Raw genomic sequence first — 16,098 nt, forward strand, 5'->3', positions numbered from 1 at the left:
CTCTCATTAAAAATGCTGACTGCAAAATTTATTGTGGTTGGAGGTTTGATTTGCTTTTGACAAAGAAATGGCAAGAGATGGAAGGAAGAAGTCCAGTGAGAGCTGCTGTCCAAAGGTCTTTTGCCCTGGAAATACCTGTTAAATCTTTGTGACTACTGAGATGACTGAAAAGAGATATTTAGACCCTTTTTGTAAGGTTCCTGCTATGTCCAGCCTGAGTTTGTTAGTGTTCAAACTCTATGGATGAACTTTTGTCTGTCCTTTTCAACAGTGTGGCATTTTATGGTGGGAGTAGCAGGTGGATTGTATGGATTTACCTCTTAGCATTGTGCAGCTAAGTCTGTGGAATGAATACGTAAAATGGAGCTTGCAAGTTTGCCAGTATTTGACACATGAAAGTTTTGTAAGGATTGTTAGTGGTTGGGTGGGTATCTCCTGTGCCTGCTTTTTGTGTCTGAATAGCAAAAGCGAGCATATGACTATGATGCATGCAGAACAGGGCACATGAGTAAGAAGATGCTATTTTTACTCGATCACTTTTTAGAATAGAACAATTGTTATTGCATGTAACTCAAGTACTTGCCAAATATGCTTTAATGTAGCCTTAATTGATCTGCTTAAAATATTAAGCAGCCAGCAGTATTCCCACTGAAGCACATAGTTACGAAATGTTTGACACAGTAGGCAGGGAGTGCACAGAGGTAGTGATTGATCATAGATTTATCTGCTAAGCCTTGAGCCTACAGATGGAGAGACAAAGACTTCCCATCTGCCCATGCAAAAATTTGGATATATCAAGGCTGTGTTTTGAAGAGTGCCTTCAGGCTTTTTTCCAGACAGGATTCACAGAGCACCCTCTACGAAAAGACAAGGCTTGCCCCAGATGCCAGTAACTTAGGATGGCTCTTGGTAACTTCTGTGTACCATCAAGCATGCTCAGACAAGCTGTCTCTTGGCTGCTTGCCATCTGGGAGGCAGGCATGCATGGCAGGAAGGTGGTGGCAGGGAGGGGGGGCAGAGCATTCTTTTTGCCCTGCGAGCTCTCCTGTCCAAATGCATGCGCACCCTGTAAGGATCTGTGTGGGCATGGAACTGGCTCACATGTATCAGCCAGCTTCTGCAGGGCAACAAATTATCTTGCTCCGTATACATGGAAAGGACTTGAGTTTGTGTTCCACCGTATGTAAAAAGTACACTGTGTATTGCATTAATTTCCCTGGTTTTTAGAACAGATATGGGGTCATTTTTCCATTTTGGGTGCTCCACTTACTGTTCTTCTGACAGAGCTTTTCACTCTCGTAACCTGGCAGATCTCAGCAGCCTTTTCTTTAAGTTCTGGAAAAGAGGATATTTTCCATTAGATTCCTCTCTACCATTAGGTTAGGAGTACAAGAGTACTCAAGTACCTTTGTTTTAAATAATAGTTTGTTTCATAAATGTAATCTGTGGATCTGTGTTATTGTCAGCCAGTGCCATTCATTATGTGCTTGTTGTGCAGTCAGAGCTCTACAGAGCATCCACCCTCCTTCCACAAAAGGAAACAAGTTCCCACCATAGAAAGCTTTCAATGCAAGTTGAACGACAATTGTTAGAGGACCATGAAGAGAGACATGACATTAATCAACTGAGGTGGGGTTTTCAGCAGGGAAAGGTGAATACAGGTGATCTGAAACTGGATGAATAGTTGTATTACTGAGACATGGATGATACATGAGTATCGAGATTGTATGGAAGACTGTTGGAAGAGGTTCTGTTTCAAAATTTAATGATACTGCTGGTATTGGATACTATGAGCTGATTTGGAGGGTGTTTGTTGTCTTGATGTACTGTTAAAATTTGGGACTGATGAGGTGGATGTAGTTTGATAGAATGAAGAGGTGCTGAGGGAGTAGGGATATTGTCAAAGGAGTAGTGTGGGAAAATGGTCTGAATGCAGAGGGCAGGATGAGCTAGCATTAGCCAATACGCAGGCAAGGAGGAGTAATGGTCTGGACAATATTTTAGCCAGAAACTACTTTGTCTGTAGGAAGATTTTTTTCCAGATGAATGCCATTAAGTCCTAAAAGAGATTTAAGATATGTCAGCTAAGAGAGTTCGGAGCACTTGGGCTGTGGTAAAGTTAGTGATTTGTGATTATTTTCTAAGAGCTGTTTAGGCTCAGTTCTATGAGATGCTAGCCCTGGGTGCTGTCAGTCCCCCAAGCCCCATTAGGTTTGATAGTTGATCCTGAGTTTAGAGCTGACCTAATCTAGCTAAAATTATATAAGGTATGGATTTAAGATAAGAATAAATCATTGACCAAACATTGACCTCTTTCACTGCCTTTTAACAAATCTTGAAAGGGAACAATTTTGGTTTGTATTGACATTTAAAAGAAGGCAGGAGCTCCACCTCTGTCCGCCACGAAGATGGATCTAGGTATTCTGTGTGGTAACAGGAAGTAACAGACCCATGCAAGCAAATACTCCTTCCTCCTCTTCTCTGTGTAGCTGAGGGTTGGAGGTAGCACTAGAAGAAAATAGTAGAGCTGGCTACCTGAAGATGTGTCATGACAAAGAAAGATAAGCTTTGCCAAGTGACTGAGATTCTTATTCTCCTTAGGAAATAAATACCCCTAGAAAATAAAAAAGCTGTCTCTCCCCACTTCTCCCCCTCCCTCCCAATATTAACAACTCTCGAAGAGTCCCCTGAGGCAGCCTGTGTTTCTTTGAACCACTTGCCTGTTTTCAATTAAAAGGTAGTGGGCATCTATGCAATTGCTAGCAACCTCTTCCATTTTTTCCTCTTTTCTAACCTGAAGGAGCCCAGTAAAAAGCATTGCTGAAAAAGCACTAGCATTCATTACTCTTGAATGCATGATGGGCTAAGGGTCAAGCAGCATCTTGCCAAGTGACTTATTTCATTTTTAAGCCATCCAGGTGCTTATAAATTTATAAAACCATTGAAGTTGGAAAAGAGCTTTAAAATCAAGTCCTACCCTTAACCCAGCACTGTCAAGTTCACCACTGTGTCCCCAAGTTCCATGTCTACATGTTTTTTAAAGACTTTCAGGGATGGTGACTCTACCACTTCCCTGAGCAGCCTGTTTCAATGCCTCACAACCCTTTCCATAAAGAAATCTTTCCTAATATCCAATCTAAACTTCCCCTAGCACAACTTGATGACTTTTCCTCTTGCCCTATTGTTACCTGGAAGAAGAGACAGACCCCCACCTGGCTACAGCCTCCTTTCAGGGAGTTGTAGGGAATGATAAGCCATCCCCTGACCTTCCTTTTCTCCAGGCTAAACACCCCCAGCTCCCTCAGCTGCTCCTCATCAGACTGGTGCTCCAGACCCTTCCCCAGCTCTGTTGCCCTTCTCTGGACACGCTCCAGCACCTCAGTGTCCTTTTTGTAGTGAGGGGCCCAGAACTGGACAAAGCACTCAAGCTATGGCCTCAGCAATGCCGAGTAGAGGGGGACAATCACTGGCCTGGTCCTGCTGACCACAATTTCTGGTACAGGCCAGGATGCTGTTGGCCTTCTTGGCCACCTGGGCACATGCTGGCTCATGTTCAGTTGCTGTCAACCTCCAGGTCCTTTTCCAAGGGCAGCTTTCCAGCCACTGTTCCCCAGCCTGTAGCACTGCATGGAGTTGTTGTGACTCAAGTGCAGGACCCAGCACCTGGTGTTATTGAACCTCATGCCACTGCCTTGGCCCATCACTCCAGACTGTTTCCTCTGTAGAGCCCTCCTACCTTCCAGCAGATCAATACTCCCAACTGACTTGGTGTCATCTGCAGACTTTCTGAGGGTACCCTTGATCTCCTCACCCAGACTGTTGATACTAAATAGAATTGGCCCTGGGGAAAACCACTTGGGACCAGTCACCAGCTGGATATAACTCCATTTGCCACCACTCTCTGGGCCTGGCCACTCAGCCAGGTTTTTACCTGGCTGTACACCAATCCAAGCCATGAAAAGCCATTTCTCCAGGAGAATGCTGTGGGAGACAGGCTTTACTAAAGTCCAGGCAGACAACATACACAGCCTTTCCCTCATCCACCAAATGTGTCGTGTGGTTATACACAGAAGGAGATAAGGTTACTCATCATGCTGCCATGTTATCAAAACCTGTATCATTTGCTCCCTCCAATGCATGGTAAATTAGTGCCATAACCAACAACGATCTCCTTGTTCATCCCATGCAACCTCTCTCCCTAATCTCTATTGCCTGGGGGCACTGGGAGGGGAGGAGCTGCAATTCACAGGAAACTTGCTGCTGGCAGTGTTCTTCCAGGCAGTTTTAAGTCCCACTGTGCTATGTAATTTCTCTTTGGTGAGCACTGGAACTGGGCTGACAGCCAAAAACTGCCTCTTTCTGGATGTTGCTGTAGTGTGTTAAGGTTTCAAAAGTGTCTCTAGGAGTCTTCCTATTCAGCTAGGCAAGATCCTTGCAGAAGACAGTTGGAAGTATTTTTATGGATCACATTTAGTATCAAATGTCTTTTCACTGCTGATCAGCCCTTGCTGGAGCAGGGTGTGCTGGGAGTACTTTTACAGGTTGGTTAAGATACATTTACATTTTTTGTAAAGGAGGGAATTAATTTGGTTACTAACAGAATGGTTTTCATTTTCCTTGGGCTGTGAAAATAGTCGGTCTTACTGGATAACATCTGTCTTTTCTGTGGTCTGGAGGATAGGCAAAGAAGTTGTTAGTAGTTGTTTCTTTCAGGTAGGTAAATGTGATCTAGAGGAGCTAGATAATAGTAGGTGGGTATAATCTAGGAGAGAGAATTTTTTGGTGTCTTGAGGCACACTGATGTAAATAGAAACCACAGAATCAAATTGTTTTTTAAGTTTTCATAGGAGGTGTTCCTGTCCCTGGCTTGCAGATGTAGGTATTGTAGTGGTTGCAGAGATCACTTATCTTTTACAAATATTTTGATGTTTTTAAAGATCCCAAAGGAAAAACGTCAACGTTTTGGCCTCTGCCTTACTTCTGTACCAAGGAATTGCTGTAACTTAGGCTCAAAGTTTTCAATTAAGACTCTAGGATTTAAGGTGAATAGATTTTTGAAAGGTGCTATAGTTAAAGAACCCTTTGCTTTCACTGCAGCTTGAGCCAGTTTCCTGTGAGAGGCTTTCAAGGGCTGATCTGTAGCTGGTAGAAACTGGCAGTTCTGATTTCTTCCCTAGCTCCCCACCCTTTGCTTCTAAGCCAAGCAAGAGTAAAAGGGCAGCTTTTATTTTGGATGTACATTGTTTCTACTCAGATCTGTCAAACATTGCATCACAGTATCTGAGCAAAGTTCTTTTGCACACAGGGGAAGTTGGGACCATTAAATTACCAGTAGCGCTAAAAGTAGCCCAGTTATGCAGGAACATAAGTGCAAAAGTCAGTTGCATAAAGGGGAAGTTTCCTCAGGATCCACACATTTATAAAATCACTACTATCTATGTGAGTGCTGGAACTGTGAAAATTTGGGCAGGAAACAAGCTACTGCCATAGTTCTAAATGGGCATTTCTGTTGTATCGTTTGCATATGTTTTTTTTTTCCTCTGGATGCTTTCCTTATTCTGCTGTCATTAGTCTGCACCTCATTATATACTCCCAGGGAGTACATCTATTTTGCTTGTTAGGATGGTGTAGGTGGTAACTTGGAGTGGTACAAAGGACTGAAGGAGAGATAATCAGCTGGATAAGTCATTACTCTGTGCAGAGACTGACTTGCTGATTTTTTGTGCACAGCTTATTTATCCCACATTCTTTAAGACCTAGAATGTTGTAGGAATTGAAAATGTAGTAGAAAACCCTTAACTAGTTTGCCTAGAAAGGAAAAAAGGTATGGTTGAATGATGAATACTTAGTAAAAGCTCTAAGTTGAGGGTCTTGGATGCTGCAGTGACTCCAGCAGAGCACAGTTCCACACGGTAGCCTGCACTAAATAAATTTATACAGTGCTGCGTTCCTCTCATTTTCTTTCTTAAATATCTCACCTTGAATCCGCATCAAGGTGCAGATGGTTCATTTGCTTTGGTCTGACATAGCTCTGGTTACCACATGGCACTTCTCAGTAGTTTGTGCTAAATGTTTAAAACATTGGATTCTTCTTTCCTAAAGCAGTGTTTCTCATATTTTTTTCCCAGCTATCCATTGCAATCTGAATCCAAATGGTATTGATCACCCAGTCCCCACAGAAGGTATTAATCTGCAACTTGAAGGCGAAGGAGTTGAATCACCTGCGGTAAAGAACACTAGTACTCCAAAAGGGCCTGAGTCAAAAGAGTCACCCAAGAGACAAGTGGAGCCAGAAATATCTAAGGTAGGTGCAATTGCCTTCTTATTTGTTTTGGTGAGCCTTTAAGAATCCAGGCTTCCTGAAGTCCTGGCTTCTCTTAAAAAGCATTTCTTATAAAGGTGTAAAAATATCAGTCTGAGGAGGCGGGTGTTACAGAAGCAAGGTACTGCTATGGAGTTGTAGCACACACACATCTTGGATATTGCACTATTCTATTTTTCTCTAAATGAAGATAATTAAAATAATGGAATCTCTCTTTTTCAGGCACTATGGAAACTCTTTTTCCAAATGACTTCGGTAACAAGCAGAATGGGTATAAATGTTTTTCTTGAGGGTTTTTTTTTGTTTGCCTGGGGCAGGTAAAGGAGGAGGAAAGTTCTATGGATATATGAATATGTGGATTTTTATATGGGTGACTGATTTTAATAAACTGTTAACTGATTTTAGGTAAAATACCAGGCCAGTTCTTCTGTGTCTGATACAACAGTGAACAAACATAGTTTGGAGATGAGTTTCTGAAAACAAATGTAGTGTCTGTTGTTACTCACAAGCTTCTACTTCTTTTGTGAGTGCAGCAGACATGACAACCAAGTGCAAGTGAATGTGTGTACTCCAGATACTTTGGTATAGGACAGTAATTTGTCATATTAGATACATTTTTCACTAGAATCGCAGACTATTCTGAGTTGGAAGGGACCCCACAAGGATCAGCAAGTCCAACTCCTAAGTGAATGGCCCGTATGGGGATTGAGCCCACAAGCTTGGCGTTCCTAGCATAAGGCTCTAACCAAGGAAGCTGGTCTCAGGGTCAAAGGAAAGATAATGGAATGTTATAAAATAACTGGGAATTCTTTAAAATTCTTTAAAATTAAAATTATTTAAAATTATTTAAAATAAAAATTCTTTAAAATTCTTTAAAATTAAAATTATTTAAAAGCCATCTCAGTCTTTTTGATTCTTAAAGGCCTAAAATGAGGAGTTTGGGGGTAAGTTGTGCAGGAGAATTGAGTTTTTACTGAATCTGACACTTGGGGAATTATTAAAGCAAATAAAATGAGTGGTTTTTTTTTTTACAGGTTCAAAAAGGCAATAGAAATTATTTCAATGACTGAACAAATAGGAGTATTTCCTACTGCCAGTAGTACAGTAAATCCAACAAATAATACACATATGGTTGTGATGTATTTCACTTTTAGAATAAAATAGCATTACATGTTTTGAGCAGTAGCCTTGACAATAAAGGCTTGGTATGAATTCTCCATTCTGATTTTTATCTAAAATACCTAGTTTAAAATTAATACAGTTTAACTCATTCTGACTTAATGCATCAAAATAGATCCTCCATTACAGGCTTACAACAATTTAAAAAACCCTGCTACTTGCAATCTTGGTGGTCAATTATCAAGCACCTTGCTGATTTCTCATGAACCCTTGGGGAACAGGTTTGTGCTTACTGCTTTGAAATATCCATTTGGTAACAAGACTACCAGATTTTGGATGCGTTTTGAGACAAAGCTCAGCTAATAAGGCGTTTGCCCAGCTTTTCACAAAGGCAAGCTAACCCTGCTCATGTTTCAACATCACCAGATGAAAATCTGCCCCATATTGAAAGCTGAGGAGGTGTGTTAAACTTAGAGCAGGTCTTACAAGCTTGGGAGTGAAGAAGCTAAGTGGTGCAATACGGCTCCCAACTGAGAATGGGCTCATGTGTAGTTGACATGGAATATAGTCAGATCAAACTTGTCTTTGCTTGCAAAAGACTTATCCTAATGAAAAATCAGAGTGAAATACATCAGTGATTTAATGTAACGGAGCCTGTTTTCACTGTCTTGAGCTGTAATTGTTGGACTGATGATATAAAACAGGCTGTCCTTGCTGGAGATAGCTGGGTAAGAGGGGAAGCTCTCAAAGGACTGAAATCAACGATTGGTTTCCCATATCTGATTGCAGTAACTTTATTGAGAAAACTGGGCACACTTCAGGTTTAAAAACAAACAAACAAACATACTGAATTTTTGCTTAATGGTATAAGCGTAGCATAATAGTATCAAGCAAATGGAATGGAATATTTTTCTGAATGTATTGCTGCCTTGTTAGTAACTTTGTCTTTTATGTGTGCATTAATTTAGTGATGTTTTCATCTGGATTTATATGTTATAGCCTGAGGTAGCCTGTCTTTTCTGGCTTGTTCTGCCTTAAATTTAAAAATTGCTTTGCTTTATCCTCTAAAATGTGAATATGGAGTTGGATTTTAACTTGTGTAGCTTTAAGAGTTGAATTAAGCTGTCACTAGGAAATTTCATCCATGCAATCATGTATGTACAGTGTGGAAAGATGAGCAGGAATACAAGGAAGTATTGTAAATAAAACATCGTGAGCAGAGCCATTTGTTTTATATTTCCATTGCGCAGTTGTTTTTAAAAGGATTTCTTTGTAATCCTATATATTCAAATAATATTAACACATACCTCATATTCACAGTAGTGAGACCTGTGTTGCACAAAGCAATGCAATGTATTGAATATTATTTAAGATGCCTCCTAGGCTCTCGTTCCTGCTTTCAGCTTTCTAATTTTTCATTGAGACCACTTCCAGCACTTTAAACATCTGGTTTTGCTGTCCAAAGAAACAAACAAAATCTTCTTTCTAATGAAGTGTGTCCTTCTTTTTCCGTCCTCAGCTATGGGATTAAAGAACAGTAGTAACTCATGGATTACAACCAGATTTAAAGTTCCTTTTCATGCAGCTACTGTAACATAAATATGGGAGTACAAGTGTTTGTATATTTGGGATGCAGACAATAGAAGGTATAGCTTCAGTGAAGGATCACTTATAAATAAGTTCCTGATGAATATGGAATCTAGTATTTGTAGGCTGACTGAGGTAGAATTATAATGGAAAATGGAACAATGATTTTAGTCTCCCTCAGCTGGTTCCCTAAGGAACCACCTTGTTACAAATATGTGCAAGTCCAAAAATGGCCAAGATTATTCATAGCTAAACTGATGTGCATAATCCAGTCAGACTCTGATAATGTACAGGATATAATACAAATTAAGGAAAATATATGAAGTGTAAAAATGCTTCATTTTTATGTATATCAATATACACATTTTCTTGATCAGTAATTGATTTTTCAGCATTCATGGTATATAAAAACAATTCAGGCAGTTGAGTGGTCACTTACAGAGCAGAAGAATTCACTGGAGAAAGCAAGGATGGTTTTTAATATACATTTTAAAAATAGAAATTATTTCTTTAACCACCTATATTTAACCACTATTATGTGTGTCTTCTGGAATTCTTATCTTTTTCGTTGAAATGCTACTTCTGCCTCTTATGTCTGATCTGTTTGGTTTTAATATCATAGTCACAGAGTAGAATTTTGTTAAAAACAAACTAACAAGTTTTGCTATACTTTTGGAGTCCTGTACTTCTCTGAGTATAGACTTTAACAGAAGGCAGCTTTTCTAAGGAGGTTCAGAAAATGATCTCTTACAGCAGAATTGGCTTTTGTGAAGGCCTCCCACATGTTGCACTCACAAAGCCTTGTTAATGGTGAGAGTGAGACCCAAATCTGGGCTGTCGCTCATTAGGAGGTTATTTATTCAGGGAGTTTTTATCCCTAAGTAAGGTGTGCATATCTGGTGACACATTTTGTCTCATTATGTGGCAGCAGCAATAGCAAATACTAAAGGCTTTTTAATGGCAACCACTGCTGTTAGGCTTTTTATGCTGTGTTAGCAATTGCAGGGGTTTTTTTTATCTGACTAGAGACAAATTAACAGTCCTTTAAAATGTTCATGAAAACTATGAAAAGAAACTGGTAAAAGAAGTGAGAAGCTTTTACGTTGTCTTCTGTTGATAAGTGCTACATAGTCACCAGTAGACTATGTTTTGTTGCAGTGTAGCTCATTAGTTCTTTTGGTTGCTTTTGCTCTCTTAAAAAACCAGTTTTTTCAAAATTATACTGAACAACACTGAAGGGCTGACTGAACTCAGTACCAACAGGATAAAAAGTTATCTCAGCTTACTGGGCCCAGTTCAGGACTGACTGGGGTGGAAACAGCTCCTCTGGCTTGCCTGGGAGGGATCTGCTCAATCGGAATGTATTTGGGAGGGGTGGAGTGTGTCAAGTGTGTGGTGAAAAGTCCAAGCAGAAGAGTAAGGCTTTTGAGTAATAGGGATGTTACAGGATTCTTAGAAATACTAAAATTTTGTCAGTTATTTAAGTAAAGAAATGTCCCAGTACTGTTCTCTAACAAGAGACAAGGAAAAGTATTTTTCTAGAAGAATTCTCCAGTTTTGTAATCAGTGGCTTCTGCTTCACAATATTTATCCTGTCTGGTCAAGCTTATCAGATGGGTTGGATGAGAAAGACAATATTAGACCAGTCTGGGTGACCAGACTAAGCAGTCTGATCCCATGGCAGGGGATTGGAACTAGATGATCATTACGGTCCCTTCCAGCCCAAACCATTCTATCTCCCCCCCGCCCCTTTTTTTTTTTAACCTTTTTTTGCATTTGAGAAACACCAATGCCCACTGAACCGGGGCAGTGAGGTTTTGCCATTTTGTGTTGTCTTCCTATTATCTTCCTCTTGTGAGACTTCTGGTGGCCACAGGACCTCAGGATATGGCAAAAAAAGCCCAGATTGGACTGACTGAAGTTAAGAAACATTTTTCTGTTGAAGTGAAGGTTCAACAAAACCCTGGCTGGGCTGTTCCACTCCTCCAGATTTTGCTTTAAAATTTTAAAATTGTGTATCAGGGTGTTTGAATTGCAGATCTCATTGTGTTTCTGAGTGAGGTGCTGACCCTGGATGGGGAAATGTTACTTTACTGATAGATAGTTTGCTTTTCTTAGCTTACTTTTGTGGAGAAGTAGTTAACAGATTACCAGGGTCCACATCAGATCAACACAACGAAAGTCAATAGATACGGTGTGAATGTGATTTTTTCCCCCTCTCCCAACTCTGACTTAAATAGTGACAAAACACCACTTACTGCATTGGGTCATCTTTATGACTAACAAAATTGGGCACATAATCTCAGTGTACAGTACGTCTGAAGTGGGTTTAAAAATATTTGGTAAATGTTGCTATCACATAGCTGAAATAATTACACTTCAGGGCAATCTGCCTTTCTAGTGTCTCGTCCTGTGATTATTATTACTAGTACACAGTAATTAGTGTGCCTGCTTCTATCTTCATTTTCAATAGACTTTTTCATGTGTTGCGTAGTTAGAAGTATCCATGTAAATTGGGGGCTGGAATGTTTGATGCGTATGCATCCCTTCCTCTCTCAGCCTGTCATTCATGATTGTGACCTCTGGCTGAAGCCTGAAGTTTCAGAACTGTGCAGTGAACAAACCTCTTATCCTGAGCTGTGACACAGCAGTGCTGGGTGACTTTGTGCATTTCAAGCCACTGAGAGTGATGTTTCTTTTATCATTCTGTGATTCCACTGGAGTGAATGAAGTGCTGAAGTAACCCTACCTGTAGGGCAAAATATAGCTGCTTAGTTCAGAATCCACACTCTCACAAGCAAGAAAAACAAGGAACATCTCTCTTCTGTTGGGGTCCTGTAAGCCAGCTTACCACAGGAGGACAAATGTCTGATTCAAAATCCAAGTGTATTCTTGTTGTAGCATGATTTTTGCCATTGTTGTATCATCCATTCTTGCTATAAATAGTTTAATATGGAGGCCCACATTTTTACAGCAAGATTTCTCCATTCAGCATGAAAGATCTGGCTTCTCCTGTTCATTCTGTTCACAATGACTGCCTGCCTGGGGATTGTCAAAAATGTCATCTGCCCTGATGGCAGCCATTTGGAAGTGGGAGATCTTGACAAGTTAGTGTGTTGTACTCTGTCCAGGACAGTGAGGGAATGGAAGGGCAGGTGGGAAGGACCATTATTTGTGTCCTTCTCCTTTGCCCCTCATCTCAAAGTGGGATTATTTTCCTACTGCTTTTCTCCCCACAGGAAATCAAAATAATGAGCTCAGACTAACTCTTAGCTCTTCAGGTAGTATAAGTAGAACAGGTGAAGTTTATTCACAAAGACACTATTGATTGACTTTCCAAACTAAGGGCCTTTATGAAGTTCACCTGTACAAGCATTCTCTATTTATGACTTCAGTCCATCAGGTGATATTAGGAAGAAGAATTTCTGTTAGGCTTTTTACAGCTGGACTTTTTAACAGTTGGACTGTGACTTTCAGAAAAAAATAAGGATGAAAACATTTTCAGTAGTTGCATGCACACAAGTGCTTGCATGTGGAGGACATTGGGATGTTGGCCCCTGGGAGGTGGTGCAGTCTGTGACCCTGAGTTGTGCTCAGGGCTGCACAAATGCACAGCAATGAGGGGGCTTCTGCTGCAGGGAGCCAGTCCTTGTATAGGGCTGCCTTGAGCAGATGGTTACAAAGAGGCAGCTGAGGGAGCATAAGGAGGGAAGTGTAGTCTGGTCTGGCTTCTGTTGTCCTGTAAAAATTATCAATGGGAAATTTGTGTTCTTTCCCATTACACTAGTGTGAAAAGGAGCAGCAATTGCAGTACATATTAGCAAACATAAGCAGTAAAAAGCTGTGGTCGTACTCTAGTAATAAGTGGGATGGCTAATACTGTAGACACAGACACCTTATTTAAAAGAACTTCACTTCGGGGAAAAAGAAATGTAGATAAAAGGATGGAGCAGCTTTTAGAGGAAAAAGCAATTCAGTACAGCCTGTGGATGCATAATGTACTTACAGTGCCAGTTCTGCTGCTTGCCTCATTGTGAAGCTGTTTCACAAAGCTGTCTAAACCCTTTGCTTCCACTTTGAAGCTACTTTAAGGTCTTCAAAATTAAAGCAGTATTTTAATGACACAGCTGCCTTGTTGGGGACAGAAAAATATAGAATTCCCTGGTCAAGAAAATAATAGCGTTATGATTAGAGGGATTACAAAATGTACTATAGAACAAATTTAGCCTTTAAAATGGAAAATGCTCCATTGTTGACAGCGCAGGTCTGCAAAAGGTGTGTTTCACCTGAGTTATAACAGTTTATTAATCTGCCTCGTGTTTGCTGGACACTTCTGAACAAAACTGATTGGCAGTTGCTGTAGTCGCTATAAATCACAAAACAGTTTGTTTTGGAAGGGACTGTAAAGATCATCTCATTCCAGCCCCCCTGCCATGGGCAGGGATACCTTTCACTAGACCAAGTTGCTCAGAGCTCCATCCAGCCTGGCCTTGAACACTTATGGGGGTGGGGCATCCACAACTTCTCAGGGCAACCTGTTCCAGTGCCTCAATCCCCCCACAGTAAAGAATTTTTTTCTAATATCTGATCTAAATCTCTTGTCTTTCAGTTTGAAGCCATTCCCCCTTGTCCTGTCACTATATATCCTTGTAAAAAGTCTCCTCCATCTTCCTTGTAGGCTCCTTTCAGGTACTGGAAGGCTGCAATTAGGTCACCCAGAGCCTTCTCTAATTCAGGCTGTACAATCCCAAATCTCTCAGCCTTTCCTCACAGGAGAGGTGTGCCATCCCTCTAATCATGTTGGTGACCTCCTCTGGACTCACTTCAACAGGTCCATGTCCTTCTGTGCTGGGGACCCCAGAGGTGGATGCAGCACTGCAGGTGGGGCCTCATCAGAGTGGAGTAGAGTGGCAGAATCACCTCCACCTTTCTCTACAAGTGGGAATTTTTGTCCTTTCCATTTTGAAAAATAACATAATTGTGGAGCACTGGGAGTGAGAAGTGTCACAGTCACAAAAAGAGTGTGGGACTGTAGTAGCCTTGATAATATGTGAAAGGAGTTTCCTGCGTTATCAGCATTAGAAAGGGAAGGAATTTTATTCGAAGAGTCTGGAAAAGGGTGGCCTGGGGCAGTGAGGTCTGTCTTTCCCTGAGTTCCATTCGTAGAGTTCAGTTTGCTGATGAAGGCAACTTAAATTGCATGTCTTTGTCTAAGCTAGGTATGTAAACTCCTCTTACATTTGGTGGAGTCTAGTCAGCATGCACAGAGGAGCACAGAGAGGAATCAGGCTCGGTCTGAAGTGAGCAGCCCTCACATGAAGCTGTCTACATTTTGGGGATTGTTTTGACACTTTGAGTTTAGGGTTTGGATCTCAAACTTGATTGTTTCCTCTACCTTACTGGCTAACCAGCCTCTGCGTTTGGTATTGAAATGGTTATCCATGTCTGATGGAGTTGAAACCTTGCGTTAGGAGACTGTGTTTCAGAAGCTGCATTTACCTCAAAAATCATACTTGGAACAATTAGGATAGACTACTCTCATATATATATGGTTATGTTCAGAGTGATATTCTGGCAAGCAAATACTGTGTAATCTGGAAAAAAAGTCTTATCTTTTGGATTAAAAGCAAATTATTGGAGTATGTGTGTTTTATTTTTACCCATTCCGTTTAATTGGTCTTGGACTTTTAGAAGCCTGTTGCTCCTCTCTGGAAGTGAAGATCTTGCTCTCTGGCTCAGTTTACCCAAATATATGTTGATAACTAGGACCAGTTAAAATTATTGTTTCAGTAGAAATCTGAGATCTGGAATAAATTTGCTAGCGAAATTTTGTCTTTTGCATGTGTATGTACATGTAATTGATTGGCCAGGTCAGGCTGTCTGAGACTAATAAATGCAGCAATATGTTTGCTGCCTGTTCCCATTCCTCTCCATGGAACAGATTCTTAATCTGTTTTCCATGGTGGGTACTGGTAGAGGCTTGCATTGGTGCTTTGTCTTTTTCATGCTTCTAGTTTTGACTGGAACTATTTGGTGGATGGAGACTGATGTAAACTGCTGTTTAGAGGGGCCTCTAGGCACTGCAGAAATGCCAACAATAATGACCTCTGTTATCAGGGAGGATTTTCAGTATTCTTTCATTTCATACTTTGCAAATACCAGTTCTTTTTAGCTGTTTCTGAATGTGGACTTCAGTCAGAAGTGTTTTGGTTTTATCTGTATTCTACAGTCAACTGCAGATTATTGTGTTGCTGATGTGCCACTGCAGGGAGCAGGGAAACAACTCCCAAATGTTAAAGCATGCATTTTCTGTGAAGCTGTGTATCATCTGTGGGGCAAGCAGAAGATAAGGCAAATGTTGTGTACAATGAGAGACAATTCTTCCCTTTCCCTCTTTAGTTTTTTGGACCAACTAATTTGTAAGTAGCATGGGGTTTCCTTGGCTGTGATGCCATTAAGTGAAACTTTGATATAGTGATTCAGCCTGGGGATGGCTTTAAGTGCCTGTGTCCTACTTCTGGTACTTCTGTGCATGTAGTTATGTTGATGGTGTGCTTTTATATTGTCATTACCTGCTCTGGGAATTTGCAGAGTTAGTTCAAAACTGAGAATGATGTCCAAGTATGGCAGACTCTTAAACTGAAAGAAGCATTGCAAGTGTGCAGTGAGGGCAGATGGAGTGAGGAAGCAGTACAACAGCATGTTTCTTTGAGTTTGGGAGGTGCTAATGTGCAGCTGAGGCCTTTGGCACTTGTGTTGAGGCAACTTTCCTATCTGACCATCCAGGTGCCACTGGAGTGGGAATAACACACCACTTGAGCTGGGACCACGGCCCCTTCACAGCCACACCCCCCAAACTGAGATGGTCAGACAAGGTTTCCTTACTGCCTCGACCCTGGCTTTCCCATAGCAGAGTCTCAGACATCCAGATCCTTAAAATAATTTAATCGTGTTGCAATAACAAAATGATAATTTGAGCTGCTGCCTCTTAGGAAGGACCCCAAACAAAGCAAACCCTGGGTTTTTTATCCTTATGGTCTAAGTGCTGGAAAGTCTGGGGTCTTCCTGCT

General features: G+C 40.9%; 1 protein-coding gene across 1 annotated transcript in view; it reads left to right on the top strand.

The window, feature by feature from the left end:
* The first annotated feature begins 668 nt into the window (after positions 1–668).
* SAMD12 (sterile alpha motif domain containing 12) overlaps positions 669–16,098 on the top strand; it is a 163,170-nt gene continuing 147,740 nt past the window's right edge. Inside the window, exons 1-3 of the mRNA XM_017746054.1 lie at positions 669–701; positions 932–995; positions 6,129–6,304. Coding sequence (XP_017601543.1) covers positions 669–701; positions 932–995; positions 6,129–6,304 — 273 coding nt within the window. The remainder of the gene's footprint in view (positions 702–931; positions 996–6,128; positions 6,305–16,098) is intronic.

This window comes from Corvus brachyrhynchos, unplaced genomic scaffold, assembly GCF_000691975.1.
Source record: "Corvus brachyrhynchos isolate BGI_N302 unplaced genomic scaffold, ASM69197v1 scaffold28, whole genome shotgun sequence".
In the NCBI taxonomy this organism is placed as follows: domain Eukaryota; kingdom Metazoa; phylum Chordata; class Aves; order Passeriformes; family Corvidae; genus Corvus; species Corvus brachyrhynchos.